This window comes from Bidens hawaiensis, unplaced genomic scaffold, assembly GCF_021521415.1.
Source record: "Bidens hawaiensis isolate Kalapana, Puna unplaced genomic scaffold, B.hawaiensis_p1.1 tig00023227_1, whole genome shotgun sequence".
Lineage (NCBI taxonomy): Eukaryota > Viridiplantae > Streptophyta > Magnoliopsida > Asterales > Asteraceae > Bidens > Bidens hawaiensis.
Window position 1 is genome coordinate 310,997 of NW_027493644.1, and position 16,419 is coordinate 327,415.

General features: G+C 36.0%; 1 protein-coding gene across 1 annotated transcript; it reads right to left on the reverse strand.

The window, feature by feature from the left end:
* Positions 1-5,464: 5,464 nt before the first annotated feature.
* On the reverse strand, positions 5,465-9,358 carry LOC143567159 (protein SUPPRESSOR OF K(+) TRANSPORT GROWTH DEFECT 1-like). Its single transcript, XM_077053638.1, has 8 exons — positions 8,679-9,358; positions 8,059-8,164; positions 7,341-7,539; positions 6,480-6,548; positions 6,329-6,403; positions 6,061-6,159; positions 5,728-5,883; positions 5,465-5,649 (listed from the first exon to the last, which is right to left on the reverse strand). Exons 1-8 carry the CDS (start codon positions 9,160-9,162, stop codon positions 5,524-5,526), a joined length of 1,314 nt encoding a protein of 437 aa, XP_076909753.1. The 5' UTR covers positions 9,163-9,358; the 3' UTR covers positions 5,465-5,523.
* Positions 9,359-16,419: the final 7,061 nt, after the last annotated feature.

A 16,419-nucleotide genomic window follows, 5' to 3' on the forward strand; every position in this document is an offset into this window, starting at 1 on the left:
GACGCGCACGCGCTCGGGCTCGGGCGAAGGGCGATGGGTACAATGTGGCGCTTTGATGGCGCACTTTGCACTTCGCAAGCTCGCATCGCCGCGAGCCGCCTTTGTATTTTTGGACAATGGGAGTTAGGCCTAGAAATGACAAGCTATCAAAGATAGGGACCAAAAGTGCAAATTCTGAAACTTTGTTCCCATCGCGATACGCGACGGGGTAACAATCAACCCATCATCGCGTAGCGCGATGGGCTTGGTGAGTCACCGGACACGTGTTGAACACCGTGTCGACATGTGGCACAATATGACAGGCCACGTGTCATCACCGCATAAGGCGGTGTAAAATGGCGGCGTCGCGATACGCGACGGGCCACAAGGGACCTATCGCGTATCGCGATAGGATCCAAAATCAGCTATAAAAGGGGAGGCCACGAGCTCATTCACCACACATCTCTAGATTCTCTCTCTAGAATTACTCTCTCACCACCTCGGTTTCTGTGCCGACCCGACAATCATCACCTCGTAATCTGTGCGACATACTGACTATACTCGAAGTACGTGCCACCCGAAAATAACCTGACAATCTATCTCGAAGTACGTGCACAACACGACGGCCACCACATGTTGCCTCGTTTTGCGTGTCAACCTCGAAGTTCGTGCTAAGCCCCGAAGTTCTGACAATCTAAACACCAGAACGTGACATAGAGTAGAAGTGCTGCTCGTACGAACTTAGGTATCTAACTTCGAATACCGTGTAAGGTAAAAGTTCTGACCTAAGTCATTATGGTATTATTATTATATGGCTTGGACCATAGTCATGGGTATAGCTCAAACCTTGATCATAAATATGTTTACATAAGCTTTAACATACAAAGGATTATAATAGTGTTTCTTTACAATTAAGAAACATCAATTTTACATTCATAAAGAAATATAGTTTCTTCACGATTAAGAAACATAGCATTCATATACAAAGAATATAATTAAAACATTGTTTCTTCATGTGTAAGAAACATAAGGTTTTACATGCATGGCAGTCAATGAATGTTTCTTCTTGAAGAAGAAACAGATTATAGATGTTTATTCATGAAGAAGAAACTCATCATATGATTTGGTAAATAAACAAAAAGACTAAGGGTCTAAATATTTTATTCAAACAAATGATCAATCAAGGTTTAAAGCTATTTAAACCAGACTAAAGGTCTATAGTCGGATCAAGAGACGATCCAGATATTTATATACCTATTTTATTATAGGTCAATCAATCAACCAGTCAGTCAATCAATCATTCATTCACAGTCAAGGTTTCAAACGAAATCACCATATCATTCAGAACAGACAATCACAGGTGAATACGTTCAAACCTTTTTAATCAGTCAAAATATATTCATACTCAATGAGACGAACGGGTGTTTGTCTTAACGAGTCAATCAATGCTTACATGAGATCATGAAATCTCTAAAACGTTATATTACAAAGTAGAGAATAAAATCAACTCAGACCGAATACGCATGTGTCTGGATCCAAACATAACTGTTAAAGCTCAATCAATCAATCAAAGGCAATGAAGCCACGAGCTTAAATGGTCATGACCAGTTCTCAGTTTAGGGCCGTTTGGCTCGGGGAATACCGTTATGTGTGTAGGGCAGTGGTACATATACAGGAAGTAGAAATGCTTCCGCTGAGATTGTCAAGAAAACTACATTTGTATTATAATGTCATTCAAAATGTTTTATTGAGTCATACGTGTTCACCAGCATATAACTGATGTATTTTTCCCCACATTTCAGAGAATACAGATTAGTACAGGTAGCAAGACATTCATGGAATTAGATGCTCGCAAGGTAATGATGGCTCAGTTTTTAATTATTAAAAATATTGCAAACGGTATTTCAACAAGCTTTATAAAACATCTGGTATTTATTATCCGAGAAGTTTTCAAATGAATTTAATATTTTATTTAACTAAAGTTTTTCACTAAAATAACTCGCAACTCTGATGTATTTGCAAAACAGGTACCAACTATTGGTCATACGCCTAGGCCCTAAGTCGGGGTGTGACAGCGTTGGCCCACCACCTAAAAAGACTAACAAAAGGAAATACAGGATAATGTTTAAGCAAAAACTTAAATGTTATTTTTGTTACTTTAATTTATATATTTAAAAAAGGATAATGTTAAAACAAAAATAATTAACTAATGATTACAATGTTCTATATCATTACGGGTAAAATTAAAGCCGGAACTAACATATGAAGCCCGAAAAATTTTTATAAATAGGAAATACTAATGAGGTGTAATGGTTTATAGGAGAGAGAATTTTTTTTTTTTGGTTTTTAGGTGTTTCGCCATTTCAAATGGCGGAACCGACCATGGTAGCATAACCTGTCAGAAGTTGTCTGGTGACATGGACGTTAATTTGGTGTTCCGCCGTTTCAAATGGCGTAAGCTAAATAAAAACCACATGTTCCGCCATTTCAAATAGCGGAACACAATTTTCACCCCTTCTAGGCTACCCCTATTTATTTTTATCACTTCCACCATTTGAAATGACGTGAGTGAATAGTGTAAATCCTGACACATCTGACGAGGGGTGTTGACCAACACTATTTACTTCCGCCATTTGAAATGGCGGATGTGAACAGTACCGACAATTATGACACATGACATAACTTTCTCCACCTTTTTGACCACATATTCACTTCCACTATTTCAAATGGCGGAAGTGAACAGTGTTATTATGACACCTTTTTGTCTGCATGTTTTTTGACCACACATTTTACTTACTCTCATTTTTCACTCTTTCCATTTCAAATGGCATAAGTGTGTAGAATATAATAAAAAATATCATAGGTCTAAAAAAAGTATATTTTAAATAGCTAATATATTTTTTTCATTTTCTCTACATATATAATATTTTTTTGAAAATGACAAATAGGCGATTTATTGTTAACGGGTTTTATCTCATTGCACTCTCGTGTCTTCGGGCGAGTCTTTATGGTCGAACCATACCTATAATTTGTTTAGTAACCATACCTATAATTGAAATATTTTATAATAAAAATACCATATAATACATAATTTTGAAATAGCATGAGTGAATAGCGTCGTAAAAAACCAGGATAGTTTTGTCAAAAGTATCATAAAAATTCTATATTATATGGTATTTTTATTATAAAGTATTTCAAATATATGCATGGTTGCTAAACAAATAATAAGTATGGTTCGACCGTAAAGACTCGCCCGAAGACACGAGAGTGCGATGAGATAAAACCCGTTAACAATAAAACACCTATTTGTCATTTTCAAAAAAATATTATATATGTAGAGAAAATGAAAAAAATAAATTAGCTATTTAAAATATACTTTTTTTAAACATATGATATTTTTTATTATATTATACTGTTCACTTATGCCATTTAAAATGGCAATAATGAGAAGTGAGGGTAAGTAAAATGTGTGGTCAAAAAACATGCAGACAAAAAGGTGTCATAATAACATTGTTCACTTCCGTCATTTCAAATGGCGGAAGTGAATATGTGGTCAAAAAGGTGGCAGAAAGTTATGTCATGTGTCATAATTGTCGGTGTGAAATGGCGGAAGTGATAAAAATAAATAGGGGTAGCCTAGAAGTGGTGAAAATTATGTTCCGCCATTTGAAATGGCAGGACATGTGGTTATTATTTGGCTTCCGCCATTTGAAATGACGGAAAACCAAATTAACGTCCATGTCACCAGACAACTTCTGACAGGTTATGCTACCATGGTCGGTTCCGCCATTTGAAATGGCGAAACACCTAGAAACCCAAAAAAAATTTTCTCTCATATAAACCGTTACACCCCATTAGTATTTCCTATTTATAAAATTTTTTCTATGAAGCCCCTAGCATGTATTCTTCCCACAAGGTTGGATTATGTCATTTTTACAAATTCAAGTACCATATATGTTTTTCTAGGTTGTATTTAATGAAATTGTTGAAATATAATAGAGAGAGAAATGATATGATCGTCTAAAAATATTTTCTAAAAAACTAGAATTAAAACTTGCTAACATTTTAAAGTATTTATAAATTAGAGGACCACCAAAAGTAAAGAAGACAAAAAAATCTATAATACTAGGGTTGTAAGCGATTCGGACATGGACAAAAAAAATTGTTCGGTAAGCTTAACAGATAAACACAGACTAGGGCTAAGTTCGTTCGATAGTGTTCGTGAACGTACGGTAACGTCCGTCTAATTACGTCCGGTAACGTTCGCCCGATATTGTAAGTGTTTAGATATATAGTCCAGTATAGTAATTTAATTGTGGAATTTTTAGTGTTATTAATTATACTTTTGTATTATTATAGTTATCACTTTACTCTAATATACTAAGTGTTAAGTATATTTGGATATTAATAGTGTAATTTCAAATTTGTAGGTGAAGTTATTTAGATTTATGTTTGGAATTAATATGTAGCCGTTAAAGTTTGTCCATTAGTGTGTTATCCATCATTGTTCGCATGTTCGTTTATCCATTAGTGTCCAGGTACGTTGGTGGTTACCAACTGGAAAGGACCATACGTGCTTAATTATTACACCTGTTTTATGGAATTGTATGGTTTTTACGTATTTATATCAAAACTTATGTGAACTTACCAACTATTCGTTTAGTCGACTTTATTTTTTATATATATTAGGGAATGATACTTGAAGAAGACATTAGAACTTATGGAATTTTAATAAATAAATTAGTTGTTAAAGGAATAGGCTGAGAATGCTCTTAAACCCTTATAATACAAGAGTGCGGCAATTTTATACAAGCATATGGAGCATTTAGATAGATGTAATATTCGTATGCTAAACAAATCATTGGAGAACGAGAATGGCTTTTAAGTGAAAGCAAAGTGTAATATTCGTATGCTAAACAAATCATATGATTTCTTTATGTAGGTGGGAAACGTTAACAACGAAACACTCAACTATTCATTAAACAGTGTAAAAGTTAGGGTTATAAATGTCTAACAATGAAAACCAAACCATCCGTTTAATAAACAACCCCATAAGTGGTAACTAAGTTACCATTATGCATAAGTGGTAATTGATAACTTAGCTACCAACAACCGTCTAGTCGCCATCAACATTTCCAACAAAGCAACTTTTGCTCTTTTCGGTCCATTGGGGCTAACTGGTAGACCCCCCCAGGTCGTGCCCCCTTGGAACCTCCCTCGGATAAGGGGCTTTGTCCCTTACAACCTTTAAAGGTTCCTTAGTGTCCAAAGTCGTAATAATGTTGAACAAGCATGCACTCTCTACATGTCCTAATTTGTGTCAATGTTTATTATGACTTCATTTTTCTTCAAGTAAATCCTAATAATCCAAAATAACTTCATAAGACTTAAATCACTAACTTAACAGTCCAAACTTTGATGCTTCTATTCGTGGGAAAATAATATATATACTAAAATATAACCAATACCCCTTAAAGTTTTTAATACTTCAAAAACAGTCATCATGAATATAAACATTTTTGAGTATTTTCTTGTATTTAATCATCAGCCTTCTTCTCCAAACTCTCTTGTAAACCTGTCATGCACTTCAAGATCTGATTTGCTCACAGTAGGTTTCTGTCTTGCCAACACTTTATCAAAATCTGTTCTTGAAATCGGTGGCGGGATGATCTAAAAAAACAATATCCAAAACTCGATTTCAGTTTAAAAAATCGTAACAGTTTCTGGAGCTCGGGTTCGTATTCATACCTTTGATGCTTCGCCACGAGTTGCTAGATCCTGCATAGTGATCTCAATAGCACCCGGATGGCGGGGCCCACATGGCACCCAAGTGTCATCGGACTTTTTTATGAAGAACACTGCATCTTGCGTTTTACGTACCGGTTCAAACAGAACCTCATTTACCTACAGATGGGTCAAACGGGTTGAATCTCATTCGATGTGTATTCAAATGTATAAAAAAATTATAAAATTATAACGTTTTATTATTGAAGGTTCGATTGTTCGTGTAATAATGTGGTTATTGTGATCATATTTATTGCGTTAATTGCTTAAAAATTTGAAGTTAGGATAAAAACTTACACAAACAGCAATATCTGATCCCGAAAATCCTTCAGTTTTATACGCCAATTGCTCAAAATCACGATCAGTTAAACTGTGAGGTGTATCTCCAAGGTGTACCTACGCACATAAATTTAATAAACAAAATAAAAACAATAAGCTGATGTTAAAACAAGTATCTTGTTCCTTAACATTAAGGTGGAAAATTCAACCCATTTACATCAAAATTGGTCAATTTGTTCATTGAAAAAAATTAAATAATGAAGTTGAAAAAAAAAATTAGCGTTACCTTAAACATGTGTTGTCTTGCCTTAAGATCCGGTAGAGGAATATAAATTCGCTTGTCAAATCTCCTCCTAATAGCCTGTAATTAATTCAAAATGTGTTAGCAGCCAGAATATAATAAAAAATAAATAAAAATTGATTTACAAAAATGTGACCTGATCTAATGAGTATGGTGTGTTTGTAGCTGCAAGAACAAGAACTTTCTTATCATCATTCCCGACACCCTGAAGCATATACAAACAATATTAATATTTCTGGACTAGACAATTATAAAAAAATCAAATTATTATTGAACTAATACAGTTTTTTGTGATCATATTTGATGAGTACACCAATTATTATTTATCAAAAAATGAACTTATTGAACAAAAGGGGTTTCAGGTCAACCCACCCTGGCCCGTTTCAACCCCTACCCAAAATTAAGCCTGTGACAAACCGAACGCTCAGTGAAAAGTTTGAAAACTGTTCAGTGGGTAGTTCGTTTATTTAATAAACGAAAACCAACATGAACACAAATTTTGTTCATTTAGTTAAACGAACAAACATTAATGCATGCTATGTTCATGAATGTTCGTTCATTTAAGTTTGTTTATATTCATTAGTTTACATTTGTATAAGTTCGTTTGTTTACATCAGTTAATATATTCATTAAACACTTTTTTTGGCTCATTACAACCTAGTATAGTTTTAATAACTTTTTAGGACAAACACATTGTTCTCCACATTAACTTAAAAGTTTTCGCTGAGTTATGTTTGCTCGTTTATGTTCATAAAATGTTCATTTATATTGTTAACAAACAAAAATAAATGAACACGAACATGACCATTTTCTTAACAAACAACGAACAACATAACCATAGTCAGAGTGTTCGTGTTCGATCATTTGTTTTGTTAACTAAACAAACGGGCACAAACATGCTCCAATCGTGTTCTTTAAGCATACATAAAATTACCAGTTTTGACCCATTATCTAACCCACACATTTTGCCACGCCAGCATTAATCTAACAAAAGTACCTGCATCTGGACAAGAAGCTCGGTTTTGATACGGCGAGAAGCTTCACTCTCGTTGCCTTCACCACGTTGACCAACCAACGAGTCAATTTCATCAATGAAAATAATAGAAGGTGCACTTTCTCGAGCCATTTGGAATAAATTTGAAACTAATTTTTCACTTTCTCCCATCCATTTTGAAACCAAATCTGAAGAAGAAATGCTGCATAAACACAAAATTTCATGACACTCAATTCATTTTGATAGATACTAAACACAAAGTATTTGATAATTATAACAGTTCATGGGGCCGTTTGGATTTTCATTTTCTAAAGTCTGTACGACTCGGATGGTCAAGATTTTGAGCAAGTGTGATTAATTAACTAGATGATTAGAACGAGGGTTATTAGGTAATTCCACATTTAATACAATAATAAGTATTCTTACTGATTTTTCAAACCTGACTGTTTTAAAAGGTTGATGACACCAAAATCCAAACACCCCCTATATAATCATCAACTATCTAGCCAACACCAAGCAGAAAGTTTTATTTGACGAATGTTTTGTATGGAGCACATAAATAATAAAACTTCCCATTTTACTCATCCAAGGTTCACAAACAACCCAAGAAACCAACAAAAAAATCACTCGATGAAACCAAAACGTAAATAAATAAAAAAATAAAAACTACCGCCCAAATTAGTCACTGAATCATTAAGTGCAATTGTGCAAACAACAATACCTAAAGAAAGTCGAGTCTGCTTCAGTTGCCACAGCTTTAGCCAAGAATGATTTTCCGGTTCCGGGTGGTCCATATAATAAAAAAGCCCTCCATGGCCTTCTCTTCCCTTGTTATTAATATAAAACCAAATATATAAGTTTCAATAATAAATCAACATAAGCCAGATACCATTATGAATACTGAATCGGTAAAATGGCATAAGCTTGATTATTTACAAAACATATGTAGACAAGTAATAATACCCTATAATGATGACAATGAGTCAATGACAACTACATTCTAGAACAAAGAATACCTTTTTACACAATATATAAGTTATTACCCGCAGCGCTAAAAACTATGAACTTTAATGTTTGATTAGTCTAATTAATTATACTAAACTCAAATCAATATTTTTCGTGTTAGATGTATCTCGTGCCTAAAGTTCACACTTTTAGCGTTGTGATGACAATGACAAATAGATTCTAAAACAAATAATACATTTTTACACAATATATTATTACCCGCCCCGCTAAAAGTTACAAACTTAATGTTAGATTAGTTGTCTATTAATGATAAATATGCATAACTACTTCATATATCAAAAACCATGAGATCACACAAACAGAAAGCAAACTAACCAACGAAAAACTGCGGAAACTTAACGGGCAAAATCACCGCTTCCTGCAAGGCCTGTTTCGCACTTTGCAGACCCGCAACATCATTCCAATTCACATTCGGCTTCTCCCGGATAATCGCAGAGTTAAGCCCTGACCTAAGCTTACTCTGCTCAGCATCCTCACCATCCCCATCACCACCATTCTTCTTATTCGATTTCGGTCTCGTCGCAACGCCCGTGTCACCCCCAATCGAACCTTTACTATTATTATTATTATTCCCGTCTTCAAGAACAGCCCTGATTTCCTCTGCTCTTCTCAGATAATCAGTGAATTTTTGGGTGATTGCTTCTTTAAGCTTGGGATTCTTCTCGTATTTCAAATGGGTTTTGAAGTATTCCAAAGCGTTCATGTAGAGAGTGAAGGCTTTTGCGTAATTACCGGCTGTGTCTTCTTCAACCGCTTGTTTGACGTATATGATTGCCTGTTCCTTGAAATTGCTGTACATGGTGTGTTTATATTCGGATCGGATCGGGTTGAAGAGGGTAATTGGATTGATTGATTACTGAAAGGAATTGAGAATTGGGATGAAGATGTATGTATATGGGTCAACGGAGCGTGCGAAGGAAGTTATGTTCGCGGGTTTTGATTTGGGGATAATAATAATAATAATAATAATAATAATAATAATGTGTGATTTGGGATGTTTCCAGGTAAATGTGTTATTTGCCTTTAATTGAAGTCATTAATTAAACATTCAATGGGAAAGAATGCTCCACGAGACCCTCCTCTATGGGCTTTGAAGTGAGCAGGAAGGTGTAGAGGCTTTAAAGCACCGTTTTATACGTGTGTCGATAATGTTTCGGTCAAAAATTGGTAAAGCAAACTTTGATCAAATTAGTGCGTGAGTTGAAGTGTTTGTTGATAATAAGATCGAACACAACGATATGATTACGAGGGAAAAAACCCTTGATTACAATAATCTTACGTCGCTCAAGAATTAGCAACGTAATCTTTGGTCGAATTGCTTCGGTCAAAGATTAAGAACGTAATTTTTGGTCGGATTCGTATATGATTATGGTAATCTCCGGCACAAAAAACCCCCGGACGGTGAAAACTATCACCGTCGACTTTATTAATAACGAAAATAGGTGATTACAGGTGGTGGAGCTGATAAGTGATCGTAAGCTATGTGATACAGTGTTTACTAGTAAGCTAAGTCGTGAGAGTGTGTGTTCTAGTGATATTATCAGCTCATTTATATAGGAAAAGATTACAACTGTTATCCCGAAATAACCAGAAACCCTAGACTAATTCTTCTTTAATCCGTTAGTTGCCCACGTTCGAATTTGACGAAGTCCAGATAATATCCGTTGTAGTCCACGTTCTTATTATCACATTTACCACGTGTTCTTATCTGCAAAACAAACAAGAACAATATAGGACAATTGAATTAGTCAACGTACCTTCCTCAGAATAGCAGATTAAGTCGTTATCCCTAAGTGAGGCTCAATTCCGAGGATAAAAATTCGCACCCAACAATTGCCCCCAATTTTTACAGCGTGACAGCTGTAAAAATTTTGAATTTTAAAATCAATAATATCTCTGTGATTTGAAAGGACGTGCATGGGGATCAAGGAGACTTCACAACCGCTTCCTTAGGTTATAATTAAACCATTCCTAATTTTCCAAATCATAATACTCTTCCACCAGTTCATTATCAGGTTAGTTCTTATCTCTTGTCTTCTTAATTTCTTGAATTTTTTCTCTCGATCCAATCGATAATGAGGAAGAGAACCCCTCGAGCGCCCAATCCTTTGCACTCTCGGACGATTTTATTGACCAGGGTCTCATTCTGGCCACCTATGAAGACCAATGTCTCTTTAGAGATCTTGATATCAGATTTCTTAAAGACTCAGGCCTGCTACCCGCCGAAGCCATCATTAGACCCTACGATTCCAAGGCCAAGGCTGACTTTTCCTCCAAAACCTGGGTGTGTTTCTTCTATTATCCTTTTTCAATCGGCCTTTCATACCCTTTTTCCCCGCTTATCAATGAGTTCTTTGACATTACCGGGTTCTCGTACTCGCAAGTCATGCCAATGGTGTGGAGGGTTTTGGCCACGGTAGATCGACTGAACAAAATCCATGGGTTATCCATAGGCGTGCCTGAGATAGCTGCGACTTATAATCTTCGTACTCGCGGATTTTTTCGCTACTGTCTTCAATCTAAATCCAGCCGACTTTACATGGTTCCTATAATATCCCGGTTTTTCTCGTTTTGATTTACGAACTAGAACCCGACCCGTTTTGTTATTCGGATTATTTTGATCAATAAAGTTAGTGCATGTTTATTACTTAATCGTTATTTATTAAATAATTGTATGGTATATTATTATCCATTTTATTCATCTAACCCGTTTATACTTGGATCCAAACCCAACCCGAACCCAAATTGATTTAATTATCAACCCTAACTTGTTCTTGAGCCCAAATCCATCAACCAACGCCTAATTAGGTGTTCCTAAACCCTAATTCGCATCTAGCCGACCATAATTCCTCATTCAATTACGTTTAAAAGGTTCTAGAACTTGGGCCATAGCTTATTATCCACGTTATAAACCCTAATCTCGTTTTCTATATAAACGATGATAATTTTACAATTAAACTCACACCTAGCTTCCTTAAGCCGTCTCCTTCATTAGCCCTAAACTTAATTATATTAAATTTGCCGTTTTCTAGCCCGTTCGTAAGCATTTGTGGCCGGAAACTGTGGGATCTCGTTCACCTTCAATTATAACGCGTTAAGGTAATATTATTATATGGTTTTGGTCGGATTTAAATGGGAATTAAAAGCCCTAAACTTAATCAGTCGTACCTAAACCCGATTTCCCAATTTCAAAAATTAGGGTTCATGTTCAACTTTGTAACATCCCGAAATTTCTAAAGTAATATTTATTATATTATTTTGTCGGGTGAAATAAACGAGTTAGTGGAACGATAATAATAATAGCAAAATATGAAGACTTAGTAGGATAATTAGATGGGATTAGATTTGGACCAAAAGGAAATATGGGCCTTCGGTCCATGGGCTTAAGGGGGTATAAATACCCCCTTAAACCCCAATCCTTTCCATTCCATCCATTTATCCATCCTAATCTCTACACACTCCAAAACACACACAACCCGAACCAAGATCCAAAGGAGAGGACCCGAGCTCGTTGGTGCTAAATCGTCGTGACGAACCAAAGCAACAAGACCAGCTCGTGTTCGTAGTTCGACTCATTTACGGTACGTTTATATCGAGAACTTGTTCGTTTAGGTTTGGATTAGTATAGAAATGATAGATCTGTGTTTGTATGGTAAAAACGAATCCAACAAAGCTAAACTTACTAAAAATGGATATGATTTGATGCATTAATCGATTGATAAAAGAACCCGTAACCTATATGCCTAAATCGCACCTTTAAACATCGATGTTAGGTCGATTTGATGGTTGGGTTTTGTAGGCGATGGTCAGACTATTCCGTGGATACCTAAATCGAGTTATTTGGTTAAGAAACGAAGATGATTAAGGGATTTAAGGACGAACAGTACCTGCAGCTGGACAACTTCGCCTGCAAGCTAAGTTCGCCTGATGAACTTCGCCTGCAAAGCTAAGTTCGCCTGATGACAACTTCGCTGCAAAGCTAAGTTCGCCTGATGACAACTTCGCCTGCAAAGCTAAGTTCGCCTGATGAACTTCGCCTGCAAAGCTAAGTTCGCCTGATGACAACTTCGCCTGCAAAGCTAAGTTCGCCTGATGACAACTTCGCTGCAAAGCTAAGTTCGCCTAAGGTTTAACTTCGCCTAAAGCTAAGTTCGCCTAAGGTTTAACTTCGCCTAAAGCTAAGTTCGCCTAAGGTTTAACTTCGCCTAAAGCTAAGTTCGCCTAAGGTTTAACTTCGCCTAAAGTTAAGTTCGATTAGAAAATAAATTAAAAACGATAAGTAAAAGTAAGCTAATACTAGGCCACCAGATTAAATCAGGCGAATATTGATACGTGTAACTTATACAGTCAGCCGAGCTCAGTTAAAGAAGAGATTTACGACTATCGGAGGAAGAAGCAGAGTTCAGGTGAGTTCTAGCCCCATTTATGTGTTACGTTTTCGGGGCTGTGTACATACTCGATATGTTTGTTAATACGCTTATCCTAAGAGATAAGTGTATGCCTTATGTGAATGATGTGATATGTATGAATGATTGCTTGATGGTACGTGAACGATCTTCGGATATTGCATGTACTGTCAGGTTGTAACGCTATGTATAAGGTAAGTATGATATGTATGCTTATGTGTATGAACGTGATAAAGTTAATAAAAGAAGGAAATGATGGTTGTATGGTTACGAAAAGGGTACCGAGCCCTAATAATACTCGAGGTATGATGTATGGTTGTATGGTAACGAAGAGGGAATCGAACCCTACTAATATTCGAGAACTAGGGAACCGAACCCTACTAATATTCGAGGAAAGAGGGTACCGAGCCCTAATAATACTCGAGGAAAGAGGGTACCGAGCCCTAATAATACTCGAGGAAGGAGGGTACCGAACCCTAATAATACTCGAGGAAGGAGGGTACCGAGCCCTAATAATACTCGAGGAATGTAGGGCGTAATGCTCTTTATAACGTAAGATATGAAAGTAAGTTAATACAAAAGAAAGTATGAAAGTATGAATGAAAGAATATAAGTTTATGTGTATTGTATAGTGAATGATTAACTAGAACTCACTCAGCGTAGCTGACTTTTAGTATGCACGCAGGTGAGTATAATGAGACAGCTAGCTTGAGCGGGCACATGGTGGGCGAATAGGAGACTGGCATTTGAAGACTCAAGATGTTTTAATGTAATTGACGTTTATTTTGAAAGACAAGAATGTTTAATTAAGGCAAGTTTTGGATTGTTGTAACGTTTCATGAAAGTCTTTATATTCCGCGAAAGTTTTAATGAACTCTGATTTGTAAGAACTGTGTTTATCAATAAATCCGACGCTAAAGTAAGGCTACTGGGTTCGGGGCCTTACAAACTTTGTTCAATCTGTTCTGTTTATTAAGTTTTGGTTCTGGTTTATATATGCAATGCTGGTTAGCCCAGCTGGGTAGTTCACTTGAGTCATGGGGGGCAGGTCGCGGGTTCGATCCCCTGCCACCCCAAATCTTTATTGATTTTTGTTATTTTTCCTTTCTAAAACCCTAATTAAGTATATTATTAATATTAATAATCAAATAAAACTATTTTATTGAAAACCGACTTTATGATACTTGTTTTCTCTCGTTTATGTTCGTGTATATATGTATAAGTAAGCATATATGGTTATATATATAATAACATAAAAACTAATATTTTGATATATAAATATATGTAACAAGTAAATTATATATATAAATATATTTATATAATTTAAATTGACAAACTAATAATATTTTTTTAGATGTATTTTACTTTTATATTTTATATACTTTATATATTTATACTTTATAAAACTAACAATATCTTAAGATGTGTTTTACTTTTATTTAAATAAACTAATGATTTTGTATACAATATCTTTATATATATATATATGATTAAAAAAGAATATATATTAACTTAATTATCGAGCTTTCGTATTTGATCTAGTTCGTTAACTTAGCATATTCGTATTCTATTTTACTTTATAGGCTTTATCGTCAACGCTTGATTTTCCGCACTCTTATTATCTCAATCACCGTTGTTCGCCTATCGAGGTGAGTACCACATTCCCCTTTTTACTTGTTTCCACGTTTTGGGGACATATGCGTAAATATATTTCTCATATATACATATACTTAAAACTGCAACTTTGTCTTATGTGTTAACAACTTATACCTTACTTGTTTATGTGCTTATTTGCTTTGTATGCTTTCGTATTCGGAGAGGTCCAACATAATCTCAGTCTAGTATAATCATACGCCAGTCGTTAGCCTTTGTGCTTCTCGGCATCTTAGTTATACTTGCTCATTTGGTTAATTTGTTATTCTCATATGACTTGTTGCAACTACATATTTTTGTTATATACTATATGTACATTTAAACTTGTGTGTTGCTCACTCAACCTTGTGTTGACAAACTATATTATTTTCAACGCATATGCAGGTTATTGTGTGACGTGATTATCAAGATTGTTTGAAGCAACTTAGGATGCATGTTAGAGAAAAGATACAAGAACTTAATTTTGGATGTTTAATGTAATTGTTTATTTATAACTTTGATGTACATGAATATTTGTTTAAAATAATTAAATAAATATTGAAACTTATATTGTGCATGATAGTAACCTTTGAAAAGCTGTGAGCAATCAGTCCGCCCCGGCATTTCCGCCGTAGGTTGGGGTGTGACAGTTCCCAAGATGTCAATTAGCGACCCTGATTGGAAGAAAAAAATTCTTTTTTGTCCGTCGTGGCTCTATTCCCGACGGAATGAATTTGCCTATCAAATGGGTTCACAAGGGTAGGAAATCTTTAGGATAGAATTTCTTTTGCAAATATTTTGTGTTAATATGGTTTCTTTGTTGGCAGTTGTGTTTGAAGATTTGGTAAAGTATAGGAAGGATACAAATAGAAGGCTTAAGGTTTTGTTTAAGATTCCACCAGAGGATAGGGAGTCCTGATTAGAAGAAGAAACGGGAGAGACGAGTGTAACTGCTGCAAAGTCTGTTGAGAGTATGTCTTCTAGTAAGTTTTTTGGGTCTTTTATGAAATCCTTAGGATTTTACTTTTTTGGGAATAACTTGATAAATTGTTGTATAGGGATGCCGAAGCCAAAGTCTTCTTTCAGCTTAGTTGAACTGGACGATCTCATTGAGGATAGGACCGTGGTAAAGCAAGAACACTCCAAGACCGCTTCTCCGATAGTGAGAGTTCCAACGACCCGTCAGAAAAGCGCGGCACAGAAGAAGAGGAAAGCCACTACTTCGGCTGAGACCGAGCCCTTTGCTGATATGAGCGCTACTGATGCTGTGGAGAAGCTGCAAGCTCTTGCCAACTTTCTTGGAACAGTAAGTATTTTTGCTTATCCTGAAAATAGTAAATTGCAGAAAATTTATGTCAATTTGGGGATAACAGAAATCTGAAGGTTACCATCAGAGATCCCAGGATGCTGAGTTGGCACAAAAAGATGCTGAGGCTAAGGTTGTCGATCTTCTGACATCAAGGATAAGCTGCTCAAAAAGAAGGATAAAGAGATTTCGGATCTCAGAGCCTCATTTGAGTTGGAGAAGGTTGAGTTCCTTGAAGAGGCCAAAAAGTGTGCAGCCACCAGTATCCTGGAGTCGATGCTCAAGATGTCAGAGGAAGTTCAAGCGAAAGGCTACACGATGGACTCCTGGAACTCTGTGGCTTGGAGGAAGAAGCTGTAGATGCTGAGGGGTGAGAAGGTCGAGGAAGATGATGTGGCGCGCACTTCTGAGGTGGTCAAGGAAGCCGGTGTTAGCGAGCAGGTGAAGGAAAACAAGTCTGGTGAGGTGACGGAGTCGGAGAAGAAGGAGGGCGACCAGGTTGAAGGTGATAAGGTTTAGGTCTGGTTTTCAAGTGTTTTTTTATGTGTTTTTGATGGTTGTTCGGACAATTTTTATTCTGGTTATGTAAGGATAATGTAGTATGCTTAGGATAACGGTTTGGGTGGAGGGATCCTGGTTCAGGACGAAGCCCAAATCTTTTATTTCCTGCTTTAAGACAATATGATGGTTCAGGCGGATGGGCTCTTTTTTG

What these genes read in the sequence shown, in the direction of transcription:
- LOC143567159 (XM_077053638.1), bottom strand. Translation starts at nt 9,162, where the DNA reads ATGTACAGCAATTTCAAGGAACAGGCAATCATATACGTCAAACAAGCG. An exon ending in GTTTCCGCAGTTTTTCGTTG is followed by an intron (nt 8,165 to 8,678) that starts GTTAGTTTGCTT and finishes ATTAATAACAAG; the next exon opens with GGAAGAGAAGGCCATGGAGG. An exon ending in GATCAGATATTGCTGTTTGT is followed by an intron (nt 5,884 to 6,060) that starts GTAAGTTTTTAT and finishes ACCCATCTGTAG; the next exon opens with GTAAATGAGGTTCTGTTTGA.